Source organism: Capricornis sumatraensis, chromosome X (assembly GCF_032405125.1).
Source record: "Capricornis sumatraensis isolate serow.1 chromosome X, serow.2, whole genome shotgun sequence".
NCBI classification, from domain to species: domain Eukaryota; kingdom Metazoa; phylum Chordata; class Mammalia; order Artiodactyla; family Bovidae; genus Capricornis; species Capricornis sumatraensis.
Genome location: NC_091092.1, coordinates 149,292,405 through 149,313,534, shown reverse-complemented (window position 1 = coordinate 149,313,534; position 21,130 = coordinate 149,292,405). Strand labels below are relative to the sequence as shown.

Sequence of the window (21,130 nt, the reverse complement as noted above, 5' to 3'; positions counted from 1 at the left end):
GCCGCCCACCTGCAACATCACAGCGCTGTTAATCGGTGGTAACTCAATACAGGAGAAAAAGTTCAAACTTTGCTGTTTGACTCAGGGAACTCAAACCAGAGCTCTGTGACACCCTAGACGGACGGGGTGGGGCGGGTGTGAGGGTGAGGCAAGAGGAAGGGGTCATACATACACCTATAGCTGATCCCCTTAAAGAACCCGCCTGCCAAAGCAGGAGACGCGGGTTCGATCCCTGGGTGGGGAAGATCCCCTGGAGGAGGGCATGGCAACCCGCTCTAGTATCCTTGCCTGGAGCATCCCATGGACAGGGGGGCCTGGAGGGGCTGCAGTCCACGGGGTCGCAAAGAGTCAGACACGACTGAAGCCACTTAGCCCAGCACATGGCTGATCCATGTTGATGCAGGCCAGAGACCAACAGAGTGTTGTCATTATCCTTCAGTGAAACAGAAATCAATTAAGAAAAAAAATAAAGTAAAAAGAAGTGGTAGAGTGTTGAAACCGATACCACCTAAGGATGGGGAGTGGGGTTCTGCCACCCTCATTTCATGGATGCCTGTCTGAAGACGAAGCACTGGAGACATGGTCAAACCCAGGGCGCCTGTGAGAGCTCTGAGCAGGACTGCTAAAATGCATTCACACCCTCCTTTCTCTGAACTGTTCAGGGGCCGTGGGATGCCGTGGTTTCAGAACAAAGCAGTTTTTTCTGAAACAGGATGTTCTAAACTTTCTCCCTGCTCACAAAGTCCCCGGCCAGACGCAACCGCCCAGCTTGGGATCTGCCTCGCGGAGCAGTGACTTCTGGGGTCCCTGCTCCCCGACTGGCCACCCTGCACAGCACCTCTGACCCGGACATGAGCCTTCCACACCAGGAGCGACCTGGTGAACGCCCGGCCTCCGCGGCAGGCGTTGGGGGCCCCTGACTGCAGCTGGAAACCTGGCCCCGAGTTGCAAAACCCACATCCCACAGACACAAGACACGTAGCCGTGTTTTCTGCAAAAGGCCCAGGGAACCGGTGGCTGAGCTGAAAAAAAAATGGGATGAGGGTCTTTCTCCGTTTGCAATACTGAAAACTAGTGAGCAGCCGAAAGCAGAGGGTTACTTTATTCGGTGGGAGTGTGTGTAGGACTCCGAGCCAGCATCTCCGTAGCTCTGAGAACACAGCTCTGAGGAGGCCGGAGGGGGAGTCAGGCTGTATGCAAGTTTGCAACTAAGGGAACAGGCAGGTCTGAACTCAAAGATCAGATATCAAGGGCAGGAATTCCTATGTAAGGGAGGGTGCAAGCTTGTGGGCTCACTGAATTCACTCCTTTCAAATGCACCTCGGCTGTCTGGGGCCAAGCCTGTTTCCTCGGCCACCTTAAGGAGTGAAAGAGGTCACGGATGGCTGATTCTTGCATTTTCCTCAGCCCCTCAGCCCCTTAGCGATCACCATGGGCATGGAGTGGCGGGGGGTGGGGGGGGCGGGGGGGGATGGTGTCTTCTGAATCACAGTTTTAGGAGCTCACAGTAATATTTGTCCCTTGGACTGCAAGGAGATCCAACCAATCCATCTTAAAGGAAACCAGTCCTGAATATTCACTGGAAGGACGGATGCTAAAGCTGAAACTCCAATCCTTTGGCCACCTGATGTGAGGAGCTGACTCATTGGAAGAGACCCTGATGCTTGGCAAGATTGAAGGCAGGAGGAGAAGAGGGTGACAGAGGATGAGATGGCTGGATGGCATCACTGACTCAATCGACATGAGTTTGAGTAAACTCCAGGAGTTGGTGAAGGACAGGGAGGCCTGGCGTGCTGCAGTCCATGGGTTCGCAAACAGACACGATTTGGCAACTGACCAACATTCGAACTCGGAGGGGAGAAATCGCTGATGGCTGTGACACGTCTCCTTTATTTGACACGGCAGGAGGTATTTTTCACTTCACACTGGCTTGCTGTTTGTTCACTGATAAAGGTGATTTCTTTCATTTCTACCTTTGTGGAGGAGTTTTCCAGAATGGGGAGACATTCTGCTAAATTAGACATCCTTGACACCACACAGAGACACACACACACACACACACACAGACTCCAGGTATATCTGATCAAGCTTGTTTCCTGCATCCTGAAGACACAGACAAGATAAATTCAGTACCAGCCAAAAAAAAAAAAACCTGAGAAATCAACACTCTCGACGTCTAGAAAGCTCCTGTACCTGAAGTCTAAGGGGATCCAGCTGGCATCTTCCGGTCTCCATGAACAGCAGCAACCACTTACATTCTACCAGAGTTATCCTGCTCACACTTTTAAAAAAATTTCCATATCGAAAAAGAAACAATAACGTCTATTCAACCTGGGACACTTTGTTCCTGCAGAGCGTCGTCACATTCAAGTATCTCTCAGGAGCAAGGTCCTGAGTCGCTGGTTAAACGGAACCCTGGTTTGCAAAAAGGCCTTGGTGATTGCAGGAAGGGGCGTTTCTGCCTGTGTGGGGCGGGAGGCGGGCGGCTGGTGCCAGTCAAGCAGGCGTTCTGCACCTCGCCTGCCGGGCACGTGTGGTGAGTGGCAAATGATGCGGGAACCGGTTGCGAGTGGAAGTGTGGGAAGGACAGGAGCGGGCAGGCATGCGCAACGCAGGGTGGTGTTGGTCTTCTTCCCTTATGATTTATGTGAGCCAGGAGACAGCAAGAACCAGCCCGACCAGGCGTCTGCCGCCTACAGGCAGTCCACCTTCAAGCCCTTGGACGTCGGCATGAATGGGATGCATTGGCTGGGGGTGTAGGGGTGCTGGGTGACCTCAGACATGGGTTGGGGCTTTGGAGCACTGTGTGACCTTAGACGTCAGCATCCTTGGTTCTGGGGAGTCCCCTTTGTGGAGGTTTTTTTGGCTCCCGAGATGTTCCCCCAGGTCGTCAAGCATCAAGGTAGACTGGGATGTTGGCTTGTGAGTTTGCACCCCCTCATAACATCATGTAAGAGTTGTCATTCATCACAAACGTGAAATCCCCAAGAGAGACCACCCCGTGGCCCTGGGGCGGCTGGCAAGGGAGCTGGCCGGAGTCCCCGGTGGCCTCTTCCTCCCCCATCCGTGGGTACAATGGGCTCGTCATCCCCACGGTCTTGGGCGTCTCTGCCTCAGCCGGCTGGACCACCACGGCGTCTTCAGGGGCGCACTCCAGCTCCCCGTCTTCCATTTTGTTCAGGGGCGCCACGTTCTGCGTGTCCTTGATCCACTCCTGCAAAGAGGAAACGTCTGTGATAACCTTATGGTCACCAGGGGGAAGGATGGGGGGAGGGACAGTCAGGGAGTCTGGGATGGACATGGACACACTGCTGGATTTAACATGGAGAACCAGCAAGGACCTGCTGGACAGCACAGGGAACTCTGCTCAATCCTCTGTAATAACCTGATGGTCACCAGGGGGAAGGATGGGGGAAGGGATAGTCAGGGAGTCTGGGATAGACATGGACACACTGCTGGATTTAACATGGAGAACCAGCAAGGACCTGCTGCCCAGCACAGGGAACTCTGCTCAATCCTCTGTAATAACCTTATGGTCACCAGGGGGTGATGGGGGAAGGGACAGTCAGGGAGTCTGGGATGGACATGGACACACGGCTGGATTTAACATGGAGAACCAGCAAGGACCTGCTGCCCAGCACAGGGAACTCTGCTCCATGTCAGGTGGCCGCCTGGATGGGAGGGGAGGTTGGAGGAGAGTGCGTACATGTATATGGATGGCTGAGTCCCCACTTGCTGTCCACACTGTTAATCATCTGTACCACAATACAAACCGTTTTTGGTGTTAAAAAAAATTAAAATTAAAAAAGTTACTGTGGCTCAGACTCTGTGTCGGAAAGCCCTGCCTCCGGACCTGGCGCATCTTCACACACATGCCTGGCGCGGACACTTTCCCCGGTTGGGACAAAAAAGGCTCTCCTGTCTAGCATCTCGGTCCGGAATCCTGTGGTTTTCACACCTGCCTTCTGTCATCAGCCTCAAAGCTCCGGCCTGTGGTCGCTGCAGACACACAAGGGTGCCTGAACATCTTTTCAGAAACCCAGATCCGTTGTTCACTCCCACGTATGCTGTCTGAGATGGGAGTGGTGAGGTGTCAGAAGGAGGACCTTCCGTCAGCAGTCGGCAGGTCCGAGCGGGTGGACGCTGAATTTCTAACAGGTGACCCAAGATTTCCTGAGGTTGGGAGGGACTGCCCTCCTCAAGGGGACTCCTCTCTCCCTTCTAACATGCCTCCCCGGCTCCTTCTTCTAGCCCCAGTTTTGGGGGAAAAAATTGAGGTTCCCTGTCCTAAATTCTGTCGTAATCCCCTTTCCTCTCCCTTGAGGGGAACCGGGACACAACTCCCCAATATGCCCCTTTGACGTGCGGAGGATGCTGACCCGCAGGCGGTTAAGTATCAAGAGTTGCAGAGCGTGTTCTCTGCTCTCCACGTATCCGCCCTAAAATCGATGTCAATATTAATTAATGCCCCTTTGGGAAAGTACATGTACACTTGGAAGAGTCCCCCAGTCCCTTGCAACTCCAGAGGCAACGCTTACCACCTGAGAGAGCTTGAGTCTGCCCAAAACCTCACTAAACGACTCTCATTTCTCATGGGATTCCTAGTCACCTCGTCTCATCTCGCCTGCCACTCACAGATCCCCAAGCCCTTTTCCTTTACCTAGTCTCTTCCGAACAGTCCATCATCCTTTGTTAAAACGGCAAATCAGTGCCACGGTCTGCCTACCTCTTGGGCGTGTTCACGTCTCTCTCTTTAATCTTTCTGGTCTGTTTAATTTGCAGGGCCCCAGGGACAGCACTTAAGAGGTTAGAATAAAAAAAATTTTTTTTTTCTTTTCATCTCCTACAACTAATTAGTTTTACAATTCACTTTGCTCCTCTAAGAAGCTTAATGGACTTCCCAGGTGGTGCTAGTAGTGAAAAAAAAAAAAAAAAACAAACAAAAAAAAAAAAACCCGCCTGCCAACGCAAAGGACCTAAGAGATAGCAGTTTGATCCCCGAGTCAGGAAGATCCCTGGGAGAAGGAAATGGCAAGCCACTTCAGGATTCTTGCCTGGAGAATCCCACGGACAGAGGAGCCTTGGGGGCTGCAGTCCATGGGGTCACAAAGAGTTGGATACAACGGAAGCAATTGAGAAAAAAAAAAAAAAAGGGACCGAACACTAAACTCTCTTTCTAAAATAGCGATATACCCACTTGCTACCCCTCAGAACGTGGGAACGGGACTTAATTTGGAAACGAGGTCTCTTCTTTGCAGACGTGATGGAGTGAAGGGTCTGGGATGAGGTTCCTCCTGGCTGGGGGTGAGCCTAAACCCCATGGCAGGGTCCTTGTAAGACACAGAAGAGGGGAGACAGGGACGCAGAGGAGAAGCCACGTGGAGACAGGGTCGGGGGCAGAGACGGGAGCGAGGCGGCCACCAGCCCAGGGACCGACGCCCGGAGGCCCCGGAAGCTGGAAGAGGCGGGGAGGACCCTCCCCTGGAGCCTCTGCAGGGAGCCCAGCCCTGGGACATCCTGACCTCAGACGTGTGGTCCCCGGGACCGGGGGGGAGGATGAGTGTGTGATGCTTTGCACCCCCAGGTCTGTGGCAGCCCCAGGGAATGCACGGCGCTCTGATCCCGGCGTGCTATCAAATCCACACTGGGTGATGCGGGGAGCCGGACCCCCCGCCTTGCTCCGTCCTCCCCAGTTCCTCCTCGGCCCCCTCCCTGTAAGCGCTTATCAGGGGAACGAAGTTTAACGACCATCAACGTTGAAAAGCGGAAATGCAGGTTTCGCTGTCGGCCCCCTGCAAGTGGGAACAGAGTAAGAACGGAACCTCCTGATAAGATCAGGAGGCGTGGAGGCTGGAAAATCCCATGGTCCTGCGGCGGCGGGGATGTCAAGAGATAGATTTCAAGAGAAGCCGCCCTCGGAGACCCTTGGATCCACTTTCTCTGACCGAAAGAGAAAAACAGTAAACCGCTGCTTCCGGATTCGAAGAGGCTTGCAGGCGTTTAAAGAGGAATGAAAGCCGTTTGTTGTTGTTTTTTTTTCTTTTTCTTTTTCATTAATGATGAATCAGCCCCACTGTTCATTGCAACTCTTTACAATGGCCCAGACCCAGATGCGGCCTAAGTGTCCATCCACACAGTAATTAATGAGCAGACATTTCCTCCTCCAGGGGGATCTTCCCCATCCAGGCGTCGAACCCACGCCTCCTGCTTTGCAGGCGTATTCGTTACCATCTGAGCCACCGGGAAAACCCCCGATAAAGGTCATGTGACGTATATATACACACGGGCATGTTGCTTACTCATAACAAGGATGAAAGAAATGCCATCTGCAGCGACAGACATGGACCTAGAGGTTATCAAACCGAGTCAAGTAAGTCACACAGAGAAGGAGAAATATCCCATGTCAGCCCTTTCATGCAGACTCTAAAGAGAAACGTTACAAGTGAACTTAGGTACAAAACAGGAACAGGCTCACAGGCTCAGAGAAGGAACTTACGGTCACCAGGGGGAGGGTGGGGAAGGGACAGTCAGGGAGTGTGGGATGGACATGGACACACTGCTGCGTTTCACATGGAGAACCAGCAAGGACGTGCTGTCCAGCACAGGGAACTCTGCTCAGTGTCATGTGGCAGCCTGGCTGGGAGGGGAGTTTGGGGGAGAGTGGGTACGGGTACATGTATGGCTGAGTCTCTTTGCTGTCCAGCTGAAACTGTCATTAATTGGCTATACCCCAGTGCAAAATAAAAAGTTGATTTCAAAAAATGCCTCTAGGCAGAAACAAATAAAACATGGAAGAGGGGTGATATTAGGCCTTGCCCAGAGCAAGCGTGTACAGGGAGATGCTGCTTACCTGGAAGTTGCCTTGGTGGGACTCAAAGAGCCCCAAGAAGGAGAACCTGGGATCAGGAACGCTGGGCATGAGAACCTTCTTAATCCTGAAACGGACATGGACAGTCTTGTCAGATGGGCTGGCAGCCCTGAGCGGGGCATCCACGGGGAAAGACCCCCACCAGGGGCCCAGGACAGCAGCATATGGATGTTGGAGACGCAGCCCCTTGGCGCTTGAGAAAAAGCAGAGCCAGGAGATGCTCTCTGCCCTCCCCCATCTGCCTGAAAGGAGAGCATCCCGGTGTGGGCAGGGCTGATTCAAAAATCTGCCTGAAAGGAGAGCATCAATTTCCCTCCTGATTAAAAAAAAAAAAAAAAAGGCAATAATTCCATTCATAAAAGCGTGCCCTCCTGTAGCAGGAAATGGAGAATGAGGCATATCAGCAAGATGGTGTCAGGATGGTTCCATTCGGACAGCCTTCATCTGCCTGCAGTTTGGATCACACATCTCTTAATCACCTCCCCACAATTTACACCCATCCAGACTCCCTCTTCCCCTGTCTGGTGACTTCTCCACAGATTATTGCCCTTTGTTAAAATGCTATAAAAGTCCCCAGATGAACTGCCTGGTTAGCTGTCCACTTGCTCCCTGTGAATGACTTGTGCACTTAAAAATATTACATCCAAAAAGAAACATAGGCATATTCTTCTGTTACTGTCTTTGGTTGGCCAGTTTAATTTGCAGGCCCCTAGCAGCAGAACCTAAGAGAGGTTCTCGTCTGATAGGATGCTAATCCGATGGGGGTGGGATCCTTATAATAAGAGGTGGTCAGCACACAGACACACGCAGAGAGAGGGAGGACCATGTGAGGACCCGGAGGAGACGGCCATCTGCATGCGCAGCAGAGGGGTCTCAGGAGGAGCCAGCCCTGCCCACGCCGGGACCTCAGGCTCCAGCCTCCAGAACTGGGAGAAATAAATGTTGTTTGAACCCCCAGTCTTTGGTGCTTTGTTATGGCAGCGCTGGGAGAATAATACAGTTGATTAGACCACTCACTGTAACAGAAGCTTTCTTAAAGACAGGAGGAGTGTTTCCACCCCGCCCCCCCCAAGAAGTGTATCCTTCAGACTCCCTTAGGAGTGCTTTCAGTTTTGAATTAAAAAACACCGCAGCAAAACAACAAGAGCCAAAAAACATCAGACCTGTCACTCGTCAACACCCCTATCTGACGGCCGCATCTCCTCCCCACTCCCTACTTCCTCTGTTCCCGAGCAGAGAATGACGAAGGTGGCGTCTGTCTGAGCTGGGGAGAGCGGGAAATCTCGACTGGAGAATTAATGGGCAATGTGCAAGAATTAGGAGAATTATCCCCATGCTGTACGCAACCATGGTGGAAGGTCCTTGAAACTGTCTGACTCAGCCTGCCTCAGACCCAGCGTGAGTGGTCCAGAATGGCACCCCATCTTTCTCTAGGCATCACTCCCGTTGTTGCTATGGAAACGGCAACCTGAGAAATAAAGATGGCGCCCACAGCCCTGGGCATCAGTCCCTTGAAACATCACCAACAGTCAAATGCCTGGGCACAACTAAGCTTGAATAAGGCTGGAAATGTCAGCAGTTAAATTATGGCCTGGAAGGATAACAGAGAGAACTATTTAATGCCACATTTTTGAAAAGTTTTCTATGGTTTCAGAGAATCATGTTTGGCTCTATCTGTAACTGGACTTACAAGCTTTTCTTGTCCAATTCTCCTCACATCACTCACCACGTTGTCCAGTTTAATAAATATCAATAAAAATTAAAACATGTTGTACATGCTTGTCATTCTAACATGATAGGAGGACAGAGCTCAGTGCGGTGTGCGTTTGAAAAACGTTCACTACAATAAACTTCGAACAGTTATTAAAAAGCTGAGACATCACTTTGCTGACAAAGGTTGGTACAGTCACAGCTATGTTTTTTTTCCAGTAAGTCATGTACAGATGTGAGAGCTGGACAGGAAAGAAGGCTGAGTGCCGAAGAACTGATGCTTTCAAACTGTGCTGCTGGAGAAGACTTTTGAGAATCCTTGGACAGAAACGAGATCAATCGAATGCTAAAGGAAATGAGTCCTGAATATTCACCGGAAGGACTGATGCTGAAGCTGAAACTCCAATACTTTGACCACCTGATGTGAAGAACTGACTCACTGGAAAAGACCCTGATGCTGGGAAAGATGGAGGGCGGGAGGAGAAGGGGACGACAGAGGATGAGATGGTTGGATGGCATCAGTGACTCGATGGACATGAGTTTGAGCAAGCTCCGGGAGTTGGTGATGGACAGGGAGGCCTGGCGGGCTGCGGTCCACGGAGTCAGACACAACGTAGTGACTAAACAGCAATGCCACCCATAGGAATGAGCATTCCTGCATCTTTTGGTCTTCGTGAGAACATTTCTCAAATTCTGCAGGTTTCTCCACACCTTGGCACTATTCACCTCTGTTTTCTTGTCATGTACCATGCGCATTAGAGAGAAAGTGATTTTCAGCTAAGTAACCACATCACACAAGTATTTTTTTCCCCCCAACTCACTACATATGGGAACCCAAGCCCATGTGTCTGAGGAGTCTGGCGGGGGCGGCCTTACCTGTGTAGTTTCCATAGAGACAGAAGCAGAAGGGAGACTGTCAGGAAGGAGACCATGCCAGCAATTAAAATAAATCTGGGGAAAAGGCTGTTTTCCCAGCACGAATCTAAAGGGAAGTGGAACGAGGCCTGTGAAGTTTGCAGCATGATATGGTCGCGCTCCAATCACCCCCCGCCCCAGCCACGGCCGTGTTTCTTTCCCTCGAGAATTGTCAGCATCAGCAGATCTTGCTTTTGGTGTGAAATATCCTGGTAAGGAGAGGTGGGTACTCTAGAGAGGGAGATGTCGGGCACAAGGGAACTCAGATTCACCTTACTCCCAGGGGTGTTTGAGGGTACCAGGGCTTGATTTGGTCCGTCTGTCTATCTGTCCAGCTGTCTGTGTCTCTGTCCATCTGTCTGTCTATCTATCTGTCCAGCTATCTATCTGCGCCTCTATCCATCTGTCTGTCTCTCCATCTATCTATCTTCCCCGCTGGGTCAGCAGTAGAGAATCTGCCAGCAATGCAGGAGACCCGGGTTCGATCCCCGGGTCGGGAAGATCCCCTGGAGGAGGAAATGGCAACGCACTCCAGTATTCTTGCCTGGAGACTCCCACGGATGGAGGAGCCTGGCGGGCTGCAGTCTATGGGGTCACAGCGTCGAACACGACTGAAGCGAATGAGCAGGCCTCCGCGCAGCTGTCTGCCATCTATCCGTCTATTATCCACCTACTTGTCTACCTCTGGTCACGCCTCTCTGTCGAGCTATACGTCGCATCTATCTGTCTCTGCCGTGTACCCATCATCAACTTACCTACACCCGCTCCCTAAGTCACTTCAGTCGTGTCTGACTCTCTGCGACCCCATGGACTGTAGCCCACCAGGCTCCTCTGTCCGTGGGCTTCTCCAGGCAAGATTACTGGGGTGGGTTGCCATGCCCTCCTCCAGGGGATCTTCCTGATCCAGGGATCGAACCCACGTCTCCTGTTCTGCATTGCAGGCAGATTCTTTACCACTAAGCCATCTGGGAAGCCTCTACTTATCTACGTCTGTAATCTACGGTCATCTCCCCATTAAGCATCTATTATCTCCCATCTCTCTTCTATTTACCGACACACCTATCTATGCATACATATATCCACAGAACAACATTCAGTCGTGTCCGACTCCTTGCGACCCCACGGACTATACCGTCCATGGGATTCCTCAGGCCAGAATGCTGGAGTGGGTAGCCTTTCCCTTCTCCAGGGAATCTTTTCAACCCAGGGCTTGAACCCAGGTCTCCTGCATTGCAGGCAGATTCTTTACAAGCGGAGCCAGCAGGGAAGCCCAACAACATTCAGAAATAACACTTATTATTCTTGCTGGGCCAATAGAAATGAAAGTGAAGCTTAGTGCGATGATAACGGCCACAGGAAGAGCCATTGCTTCCGCAGTGACCTCTGCAGAAGGCCTTGGGGTCATCCCCAAGGTGCCCCAATCCGCCCTCCCCGCACGGAGCCCGCTGGCCCGTATTGGGCAGCGATGCTGCGTGACAAGCATTACCTTGCAGCTCACCCCTCTGCTGGTGCGTCACCTCTGACCAGTCACTGGGGTACGTTTCTGAGCCGTAGGCAAACTCCAGGGCTTTCACCCTGGCCCGGAAGAAATAACACTTCTCAGGATCCAAACCGTCGACGGTGACGTTGCAGGTCTCAGCCTCTGTGGACTGGAGCAGACAAATCACGCACGGTGAGCCCTGACTGACGCTTTACCCGGACGCGTTCTTCTTGTCCCACAGATTTGCTTGAGGTTCCTGCTTCCAGGACTCCCTTCTCCTGTTTCACTTCTCTCTGGGCAGATGTTTATCCTCAAAACAACAGCAGAAGAAAAAAAAAAAAGCCCTTCTCTTCAAAAAGGAAATAAATCCGTCATAACGAACATGGTGAAAAGATGCTTTTGAAGACTTTCTAAGGTCTTCCTTTTTACAAAAGTAATTTTAAACATGTATTTATTTATTTGGCTACATCAGGGCTCAGCTGCAATACGTGGGATCTTCGTCACAGAACACCAGCTCAGTCATTGCCTCACAGGCTGAGCTTCCCTGACGCACATGGAATCCTGGGTTCCCGGACCAGGGATGGAACCCACCCACGTGGCCTGCTTTGCAAGGTGGATTCCTAACCACTAGACCGCCAGGGAAAGTGAAAAAGAAAGTGCCAGCCGCTCAGTCGGGCCTGACTCTCTGCGACCCCGTGGACTGTAGCCCGCCAGGCTCCCCTGTCCATGGGATTCTCCAGCAAAAATACCGGAGTGGGTTGCCATTTCCTCCTCCAGGGGATCTTCCCCACCCAGGGATCGAACCCAGGTCTCCTGCATTGCAGGCAGATTCTTTAGCGTCTGAGCCGCCAGGGAAGCTGATAATCGCGTGAGCAAGTGCATGAAGCCAGTCTGGATGTCTGTGTCTCTCTGCCTCTCCATCCCGGGGGTGCCTACTCACACCCGACCCGGGACGACGTAACCTCACCTGCCACACAGCGTCAAAGACGGTCTTGTGTTGGATTTCATACTGGAGGTCGTTGTATCCCAGGTTGGAGCAGGTCACCGTCACGGCCTCCTCGCGCCACTGGAAGCTCAGGTCGCCGGGGGATCTGGGTTTCACTGCGAATGAGAAAGCACGGTGAGCGGCACCGCCGCGAAGGTAAACACGGCCCGTCTCTGAGCTCACAGCGGTTCCTGGGCTTCGGTTCCCTTTCCTCTCTGCCTGCTGCCCATCCTCTCCCGAATACTGCATGAGACGTGAGGTTTCCTTGTCTTTATCGCAGGGACAGTTAGAAGGGCTAGCCAGCTCTCCAAGCACCCGTGAGGGTCTCGTGGAAAGGCGCTCCCCTGAAAGTGGGGGAGAAAGATTTCAGGATGTGCCACGAAACGAATCGTGTTCCCACCAGTCGCCTTGAGCTGCTGGCCCCTAGGCCTTCACCATCTCCGGAAAGAGGATCATTACAGAGGTCTAACGTAAGATGAGGTCGTAGAGACCGTGGGATTGAACAGGCAGACAGAGAAGCAAAAACATCCTGTGACATCCGTTATATGCAGAGTCTAAAAAGATAGGGCACAATGAATGTAGTTAGAAACCAGAAAGAGACAGAGAGCGGACTTATGGCCACCAGGGGGAGAGGACGGGGGAAGGGAGAGTCAGGGAGTCTGGGACGGACATGGACACACTGCTGCATTTAACACAGAGAACCAGCAAGGGCCTGCTGCCCAGCACAGGGAACTCTGCTGAGTGTCACGTAGCAGCCTCGATGGGAGGGGAGTTTGGGGGAGAATGGGTACATGTGTGTGGAGAATGGGTACATGTGTGTGTGTGACTGGGTCCCTTAGCTGCCCAGCTGGAGTCACCACAGCTTTTTTAATCGGCTACGTTGTTTAGTCGGAAAGTCATGTGCGACTCTTGCGACCCTTTGGATGGTAGCCCCACCAGGCTCCTCTGTCCGTGGGATTCTCCAGGCATCAATACTGGAGTGGGTTGCCATTTCCTTCTCCAGGGGAATCTTCCCCACCCAAGGGTCGAACCTCCCAGCAGATTCTGAGATGGACGTCTGACATTCCAATTGTCAATGAAAAAGAAAGAGAGAAAGGACCACTACATTACAGGAATGTAGATACGAACAGCACGCTTTGGAGAGACTGGGTCACTCCATGTGTACGGCGGCTCCTACCCCGAGACGCATAGTCAATGCTCAAGGTACTTAACACGTACGGTAAGTGCTGATCGCTAGGTTCTTGGTGAGAAGAGGCTGTGTTCCATTCCGGATGGAAAAATACAGAGGCCCATCTCTTTGCACCTCCAGCAGGCACCCGGCACTGCAACCGTGTTGAAGGATATAGCTGGAGCATGGTCTGTATTCCTCCTTTTTATCAAATCTGGAATTTTAAAAAGAGAATCACTCAGTCGTGTCGCGTCCTTGAAAATAGCATCTTGGGGGCTTCCCTGGTGGCTCAGCGGTAAAAACAATCTGCCTGCCGATGCAGGAGACTCGGGTTCGATCCCTAGGCGGGGAAGATCCCACGTGCCACGGAGCAAGCAAGCCCCTGAACCGTAACGCCGGCCCCTACTCTCATCTGCTTCGATGACCTCCCTCCCCTTATGACTACAGCAAGACCTGTCAAAACAGAAAAGGACCCCCCTCTCGCTCAAATGTTGACGGCCCTTCGATGGATCCCGTAGGGGTTGAACGGTGGCGCTGCAAATGGCCTGCCTACCCGCTAACCCGGAACCTGTGAACAAGACCTTATTAAAAAGCAGTGCCTCGGCAGCTGTGATGGAGTGATGGGTCTGAGATGAGGTCCGCCTGGATGGGGGTGGCCCTAAACCCCACTACAGGGTCCTTATAAGACACGGAAGAGGACAGACACGGACGCAGCGGAGAAGCCACGTGGAGACGGAGGCGGAGACGGGAGGGAGGCGGCCGCCAGCCCAGGGACGGACGCCCGGAGCCCCCGGAAGCCGGAAGAGGCGGGGAGGACCCTCCCCTGGAGCCTCTACAGGGAGCCCAGCCCGGGAACACCCTGACTTCAGACGTCTGGTTCTCAGGACTAGGGGAGGATACATTCCGTTTTTTCCCGTTGCTCCAAGTTACCCAGCTTGTTGTAGTTTGTTGAGACCATCTAAGATCCTATTAATGGTATCAATAATAATAATTGCTGTCACATATCAATACCATGAGCAATCAATAAATTGGTATCAATAAATAACTGACCTCCAGAGCAACCAAGCCCTTGATTCAAGGATGCACTTTTAACAGGGATGTGCCAAAATTGGGTAAAGCTTTGAGACTCTGCTGCAGTGTTAACGGGAAGCCTAGAGATAGGTTTACGCTCCATCCTTAAGACTCAACCCCAATCTGTGATGAGATCAAGAATTATCTCCTATATGACAGAAAAAAACGCTGCTCAGAAAGAAAAAAAAAAATGACACGAGCTATCTGTGAGCCCACCTATACCATCCGGCACTTTATTTTTTGCCCCATGAGTCTTATTTTCCCAACAAATTCATCTTAAAAATTTCCCTCTTCTGTTTGCCTTCCCGTCTATCTCGTGTTTTATCAGATGGCAACGACTCAAGCCCTCACTGAACACCCCCCAACTCTTTACAAAACTGAGACCAAATTCATTGGAAAAAAAAAAAAAAAAACCTGCCTCCCACGTGGCCGCTCAGGTCGTTGAGTCAAGCGAGGCAAAGCGCCCCGTGAAAGGGGGAAATGGGTGTTTCTTGGAAGGCGGCCCCTGGTGAGCAGGGAATATAGTTGAAGGCAACACGGTTGAAGGCGGGCAAAGACAGTTGCTGGCACGTTGCAGAGGGCCCCGTGGGGTCAGACCGCTCTGCACCTCCTGCGAGAATCCAGGCGGTTTCCAGCGAGACTCAGGCATCCTCGGTTAGAAGGTCTGGGAGCTGTGGTTACTGGTGGGGGGGTGGGGGGGTGTCCAGAGGGCACATCCACACATTCACACTCGAACTTAACAGTTCTTCACTTCCTGGCTGCCCCCATCGGTGCCGTCTTCCGAGGGAAAACGCTTTAGCCAAAGGCATGGTTTTCGAGGGTCGTGGGGGAGGGGGGGGCGGCGCCTTACTTGCAGACGGACCTGAAATTAATCCCAGTGACGGCACTTACTTGTAAACGAACGTGAAGTTAATCCCGGCGTATGCACTTGTGTTCCAGGTAACCTGCACGGTTTCAAAATTAAAGTTGATCACCTGAAGCTGCAATGCGCTTCCTGTGCAAAAAAAAAAAAAAAAATTTTTTTTAAGATAAGCAGAGAGGACTCTGAGGCGACGCTGGAAAGGCTTTGAAATTTGTAAAATGATGTCAGCACTCGTAAGAATGATGCGGTGCTTTAAAAAAACAAAAAAACAAAACGTTGATGCATCTTATTTAGCCCGGCGTAACCAGAATATTGGCCTGCCATGATGCCTCAGTGGGTAAAGAAGCCATCGGCAAAGCGGAAGTCACCGGAAATGCGGGTTCGATTCCTGGGCCGGGAAGATCCCCCTGGAGGAGGAAATGGCAACCCACTCCAGTGTGCTTGCCTGGAGGATCCCATGGACAGAGGAGCCTGGCGGGCTACAGTCCCCGGGGTCGCAAAGAGTCGGACACAATCAAGTCACTAAGCATGCACGCAACGAGAATATTATCAGTTCAGCATTTAGCCATCGTCATCATTAGATCATCCAGTTATTATCCATCTGTTCTCGGTGTTTATCTATCAATAACGATCACCTGTGTCATCTATCTAGGTGACCAGCTATGTAACGATGTACAGATATCTATCTCGTTAGCTATAATTATCAAGACATTTTACATTTTTACTATGTGTCTAGAGTCTGCGTGTGTTTGGCCCTTATAATACAAGAATGATACAGCTCTTCAAAGGGAGTATAGAAACCATTTTATAGTAACTGTAAAGGGGTCATCGCTTTTCACAGAAGCACTGTGCTGTACGCCTGTAACTGATGCATCGGCTACACGAGCGAGGGTGCGTGCTCCGTGGTGTCCGACTCTTTGCGACCCTGTGGACCACAGCCCGCCGGGCTCCTCTGTCCAAGGGATGCCGCACGCAAGAATCCTGGAGTCGGTTGCTATGCCCTCCTCCAGGGGAATCTTCCCCACTCAGAAATCGAACCCGAGTTTTCCGTGGCTCCTGCTCTGCAGGCGGAATCTGGACCGCTGAGCCACCGGGGAAGCTCATGCATCAGCTCTTTGTCAACTAAAACGTCTATAAATCAATTATCCTTCTGTTAAAAAAGAAATAATGTTTGTGTTTTTTTTTTAAAGGATTGAGTTGTGTGCTTTAAAGAGCTGAATCACCTGGCGAGTGAATTAACTAAGCTGTTAACCAGAGCATTACCCCCCATCCCCCATCCACCTTTTTTGCCTAATTTCATTTCCCCCAGATCCTCCTCACGTCTGACACAGACTTTGTCGTCTAACACGGGTGAGCAGGGAACCCCACGGAGAGGGTCTTGAAAACGGGAGCCTCCTATCTCACAGATCCAGATGGTCCTGAAAGGTCTGGGCGCTTTTGTAAACATGACTTCGTTTCTGTTAACTTCTTCTTTTTTTTTTTAACTTTTTCTCAGAAAACCAACCAACGTCATGAGCAATCTGGACGTGAACAAACGTACGAGCTGCAGGCCTCCGATAGGCAGACACGTCGTGTAAATACCAAGAACTCCCCGCACCCACCCCACCTCTCCCCAGAGGTAGAACCCGCTTCCCGATTTGGAGAGCGTATAGAAAAAAGCGCAGATGAATCGGGGGCATTGGTTCCTCAGATCAGGCGTTCAGAGGGACTTGGAGCCCAGCCCTGCTGGGTATTTCCGAGGGGGTGTGAGTAAGGTCGTCCAGGGCGGCAGATCATGGGGGCAATCGGCACATCATCCGCTACGTCGTGGGAGATAGAGTCTTAGGGCCTTTTTCCATCCGGGAAGGTTGGGGCAGTTCAAGCAGTCTTGGCTGTTACGGATACCACACGGGTTTTACATCTACACACGCTGCTGCTGCTGCTGAGTCGCTTTGATCGGGTCCGACTCTGGGCGACCCCATAGACGGCAGCCCAGCAGGCTCCGCTGTCCCTGAGATTCTCCAGACAAGAACACTGGAGTGGGCTGCCATTGTCTTCTCCACATCTCCATCCATGTCTGTATCTATGTCTGACTTCCCTGGTGGCTCAGATGGTAAAGCGTCTTGCTTACCATGCAGGAGGCCCGGGCTCGATCCCTAGGTCTACAAATAATATCTACGTAGTCATATCTACGTAATCTCATCCCGCTAGCTTCCCAGGTGGCGCTAGAGGTGAAGAATCCACCTACCAACACTGGAGACGCACGAGATGTAGGTTCGATCTCTGGGTCGGGAAGATCCCCTGGAGGAGGGCATGACAACCCACTCCAGTGTTCTCGCCTGGAGAATGCCGTGGACAGAGGAGCCTGACGGGCTACAGTCCACGGGGTCGCACAGAGTCGGACACGACTTGCTCACACACACTCCGTCTCTTGCCCACACCGCCTTCTTACTTCTAGAGCAGCTCGTGAACTCAAGGGCACAGCAGCGAAGACCCAGCAACAGCCAAAAGCAAATACATAGATAAAATTAAAAAATAGCATCTCGAGAGCCGTTGCTTTGTCCCGCGTCTCTGCTACAGACTCAGATTGGGTACCAGGTCGTCTGCTTCGACGACCTCCCTCCCCTTACGACTACAGCAAGACCTGTCGAAACAGAAAAGGACCCCCGTCTCTCTCAAATGTTAGCACCCCTTGAATAGGCCCTGTAGGGCTTGAACTGCGGCGCTGCAGATGGCACGCCTACGTGCTAACCCCAGAACCTGGGAACAGGACCTCATTAAGAAACGGGGTCTTTGCAGGTGTGATGGAGTGAAGGGTCTGAGATGAGGTTCCTCCTGGATGGGGGTGGCCCTAAACCCCATGACAGGGTCCTCATAAGACACAGAAGAGGGGAGACACAGACAGAGAGGAGAAGCCACGTGGAGACGGAGGCAGAGACGGGAGGGAGGCGGCCACCAGCCCAGGGACGGACGCCTGGAGCCCCCAGAAGCCGGAAGAGGTGGGAAGGACCCTCCCCTGGAGCCTCTGCAGGAAGCTCAGCCCTGGGACACCTTGACCTCAGACATCTGGTCCCCAGCCCTGGGGGTGTGTGTGTTTTCCTTGTAAGTTCAAGGGCATTTTTGAGGGGGGCAAAGGTGCCTCATCAGCAACCCAGGAACCCTGCCATCGATGCATGATGGCCTCGGGCGGAAATACTGATAGCCGTGAAGTCTGACTCTGCTCATTAAAAATGGATCAACTGAGTGGAAATGGCCCCTGGGGCTGGGGGGGGTCTCTCGACACAAGTCTGGGACCTTGGGTGGGAAGAGGGGCTGCTTTATTAAGACCATGCCCGGTGGGTTCTTAGGGTCTCACACCCGTAATGACCTCAGGCAAACAAAGGCCGTTCATAAAGTGAGCCCTGCATTTTCCAGGAAGTTCCTACAAAGGATCTGACTGAGCCCAGCTTCACAGGGGGATGAGCCCTCAGCCCTTCCAAGCTCTCTCCCATGTCCTTGAAAGAAAAGCTACGATAAACCTAGACAGTGTATTAAAAAGCAGAGACATCACTTTGCCAGCAAAGGTCCGTCTAGTCAAAGCTATGATTTTCCCAGTAGTCAGGTGTGGACGAGAGTTGGATCCTAAAGAAGGCTGAGCACCCAAGAATGGATGCTTTTGAACTGTGGTGTTGGAGAAGACTCTTGAGAGTCCCTTGGACTGCAAGGAGATCCAACCAGTCCATCCTAAAGGAGATGAGTCCTGGGTGTGCATTGGAAGGACTAATGCTGAAGCTGAAGCTCCAATCCTTTGGCCACCTGCTGCAAAGAACTGACTCATTTGAAAAGACCCCGATGCTGGGAAAGATTGAAGGCAGGAGGAGAAGTGGACGACAGAGGATGCGATGGTTGGATGGCATCACTGATTTGATGGACATGAGTTTGAGCAAGCTCCGGGAGTTGGTGATGGACAGGGAGGCCTGGTATGCTGCGGTCCATGGGGTCGGAAAGAGTCGGACACGACTGAGCAACCGAACAACAAAATCTTACTATTGTATTTGTGCTTAAGTGGTTCAGATTCCAGAGCTGGTCTACACTGCACTTTTCCACCCAAACTCCGGATGCAGGACTGGCAGTCAGGAGGAGGCGACAGCTCTCAAGGAGTCTGTGGCCGTGGGCCCGCCAGGCCTAGCCGGGTCTTCCTCCCTTACCTCTGTTGCTGGAAGACAGGAGGCCAGATCTGGACTCCGATCTGCACACAGCTTGGGAAATTACGTGAGCGTCAGGCCGAGGGACACCCCACATCCAGGCTCCCTCCCCCTCCCCCCTGCTGGAAGCACAGTTCTCTCCCCCCACACACACAGGGCTTCAGCCCAGAAGGTCCCCGAGAACCCGTCCAAACCAGCTGGGCAAGAGGCCATCTCCAACAGGGGTGGTCTAGCGTGGAGTGATGCCCACGGACAGTTCAGAAAAAACGTCAGGAACGTGCCGTCGTCAGCTTCCACCTGGGCCACCCTCAGCGTGAAAGCATTAGTCACTCAGTCATGTCAGACTCTTTGCAACCCCGTGGACTGTGGCCCGCCAGGCTCCTCTGTCCATGGGGATTCTCCAGGCCAGAATACTGGAGTGGGTAGCCATTCCCTTCTCCAGGGCATCTTCCCGACCCAGAGATCGAATCTGGGTCTCCTACATTGCCAGGTGGGTCCTTTACTGTCGGAACCATCAGGGAAACCCCACCACAGAAAGGTAAGTATTCCTTTAAGCAAAAGGCTTGCAACCTCTTTGCAGGCAGGCAGCACAGTGAAACCACCCAGATTTTCAGTTTTCTAGACGCGGGCTCTCGTATTTCTTTTTTTTTTTTCCCATCTGAACCTAGTCCTGAAGGCAATGAAGAGGAGGGTCCTTTACAACAGGCAGACTCGGGTTTGTAGAGACTTCAGTCGTAACTGATTCTTTGTGACCCCCATGGACTGTAACCCTTCAGGCTCCTCTGTCCATGGGGATTCTCCAGGCAAGAAGACCGGAGTGGACTGCCATGCCCTCCTCCAGGAGATCTTGCCGACTGAAGGAGGGGAACCTGTGAAAGCTCTTGTCAGCTTCACAAAGAAAACCGTGAGTTTGCAAAAGACATCATAAAAAGAAAATTTTTTTAAAAAGCAGAGATATTGAAAGCAAGGGCATTTCAGGCAGACAGGTGGCTACAGCTGCAAGCAGGACTTACCCGGTTTGGTTTTCCCTGAAGCGTTCGCGTGTCCCAGCAAGAAGACAGCGGCGGCCGCCCAGGGCAGTAAGACACGCCTCATGGTGGAAGCAGGAGGTGGAGGCATTGAGCAGAAAGTCGACTCCTCCAAGGGGACTTGGGCTCATGACTAACGTATGAAGGTCACCCCTTTTTTAAAAAGGTGGAAAGGAAACTGGGGAAATGACTACAGGAAACACACATGCTTTTATTTTAAAAGATGACTCTGGTCAGAAAGGAAAAAAAAAAAAAATGCAGAATCATTGTTTCAGCCTTGCCGATCATTTGCGCAGCCCTGCCGGATACAACTGTCTAGAGAGGCTGATCAGATAATGGATGTTGCCAGCCAGGGTTCTCAGCCTCTGGTGGGTCTTGAAAGTCCTGTGTTTGGAGACGGAGGCCCAGACAGGTCTCAGCTAGCTGATGGTTTCTGGCTGCTCATCCAGGGTCAGGGAGATTTGGTCCAGCTCCCGATGGTATCAGAGGAAGCATGATGTCTGTGTAAGGGACAAAGTTGGCTGGACTGCAGGGTCTCAGTGGAGAATCACTTCCCAGAGGTTGTCAGGGAGATTTGTCAATGGGCTTTGTCCTGTCAGTGGGCTTTGTCTCGTCAGTGGGCTTTGTTCTGTCAGTGGGCTTTGTCCTGACAGTGGGCTTTGTCCTGCAGGACGAAGCCTGGGTTGACCATCAGGAGCCAACTTCCTCCCACCCGTCAGGTCATAAAACCAGTCCATCCTTAAGAAAATCAAACCTGAATATTCATCAGAAGGACTGATACTGAAGCTCCAATACTTTGACCACCTGATGCGAATAACTGACTCATTGGAAAAGACCCTGATGCTGGGAAAGACTGAGGGCAGGAGGAGAAGGGGATGAC

General features: G+C 52.0%; 1 protein-coding gene across 1 annotated transcript; it reads right to left on the bottom strand.

Moving 5' to 3' along the window:
- Nucleotides 1-2,938: 2,938 nt before the first annotated feature.
- On the bottom strand, nt 2,939-20,317 carry CRLF2 (cytokine receptor like factor 2). Its single transcript, XM_068963347.1, has 9 exons — nt 20,236-20,317; nt 17,287-17,319; nt 15,089-15,191; nt 13,177-13,340; nt 11,941-12,074; nt 10,980-11,142; nt 9,455-9,560; nt 6,851-6,935; nt 2,939-3,214 (listed from the first exon to the last, which is right to left on the bottom strand). The coding sequence occupies exons 1-9, from the start codon at nt 20,315-20,317 to the stop codon at nt 2,939-2,941; spliced, it is 1,146 nt and encodes a 381-aa protein (XP_068819448.1).
- Nucleotides 20,318-21,130: the final 813 nt, after the last annotated feature.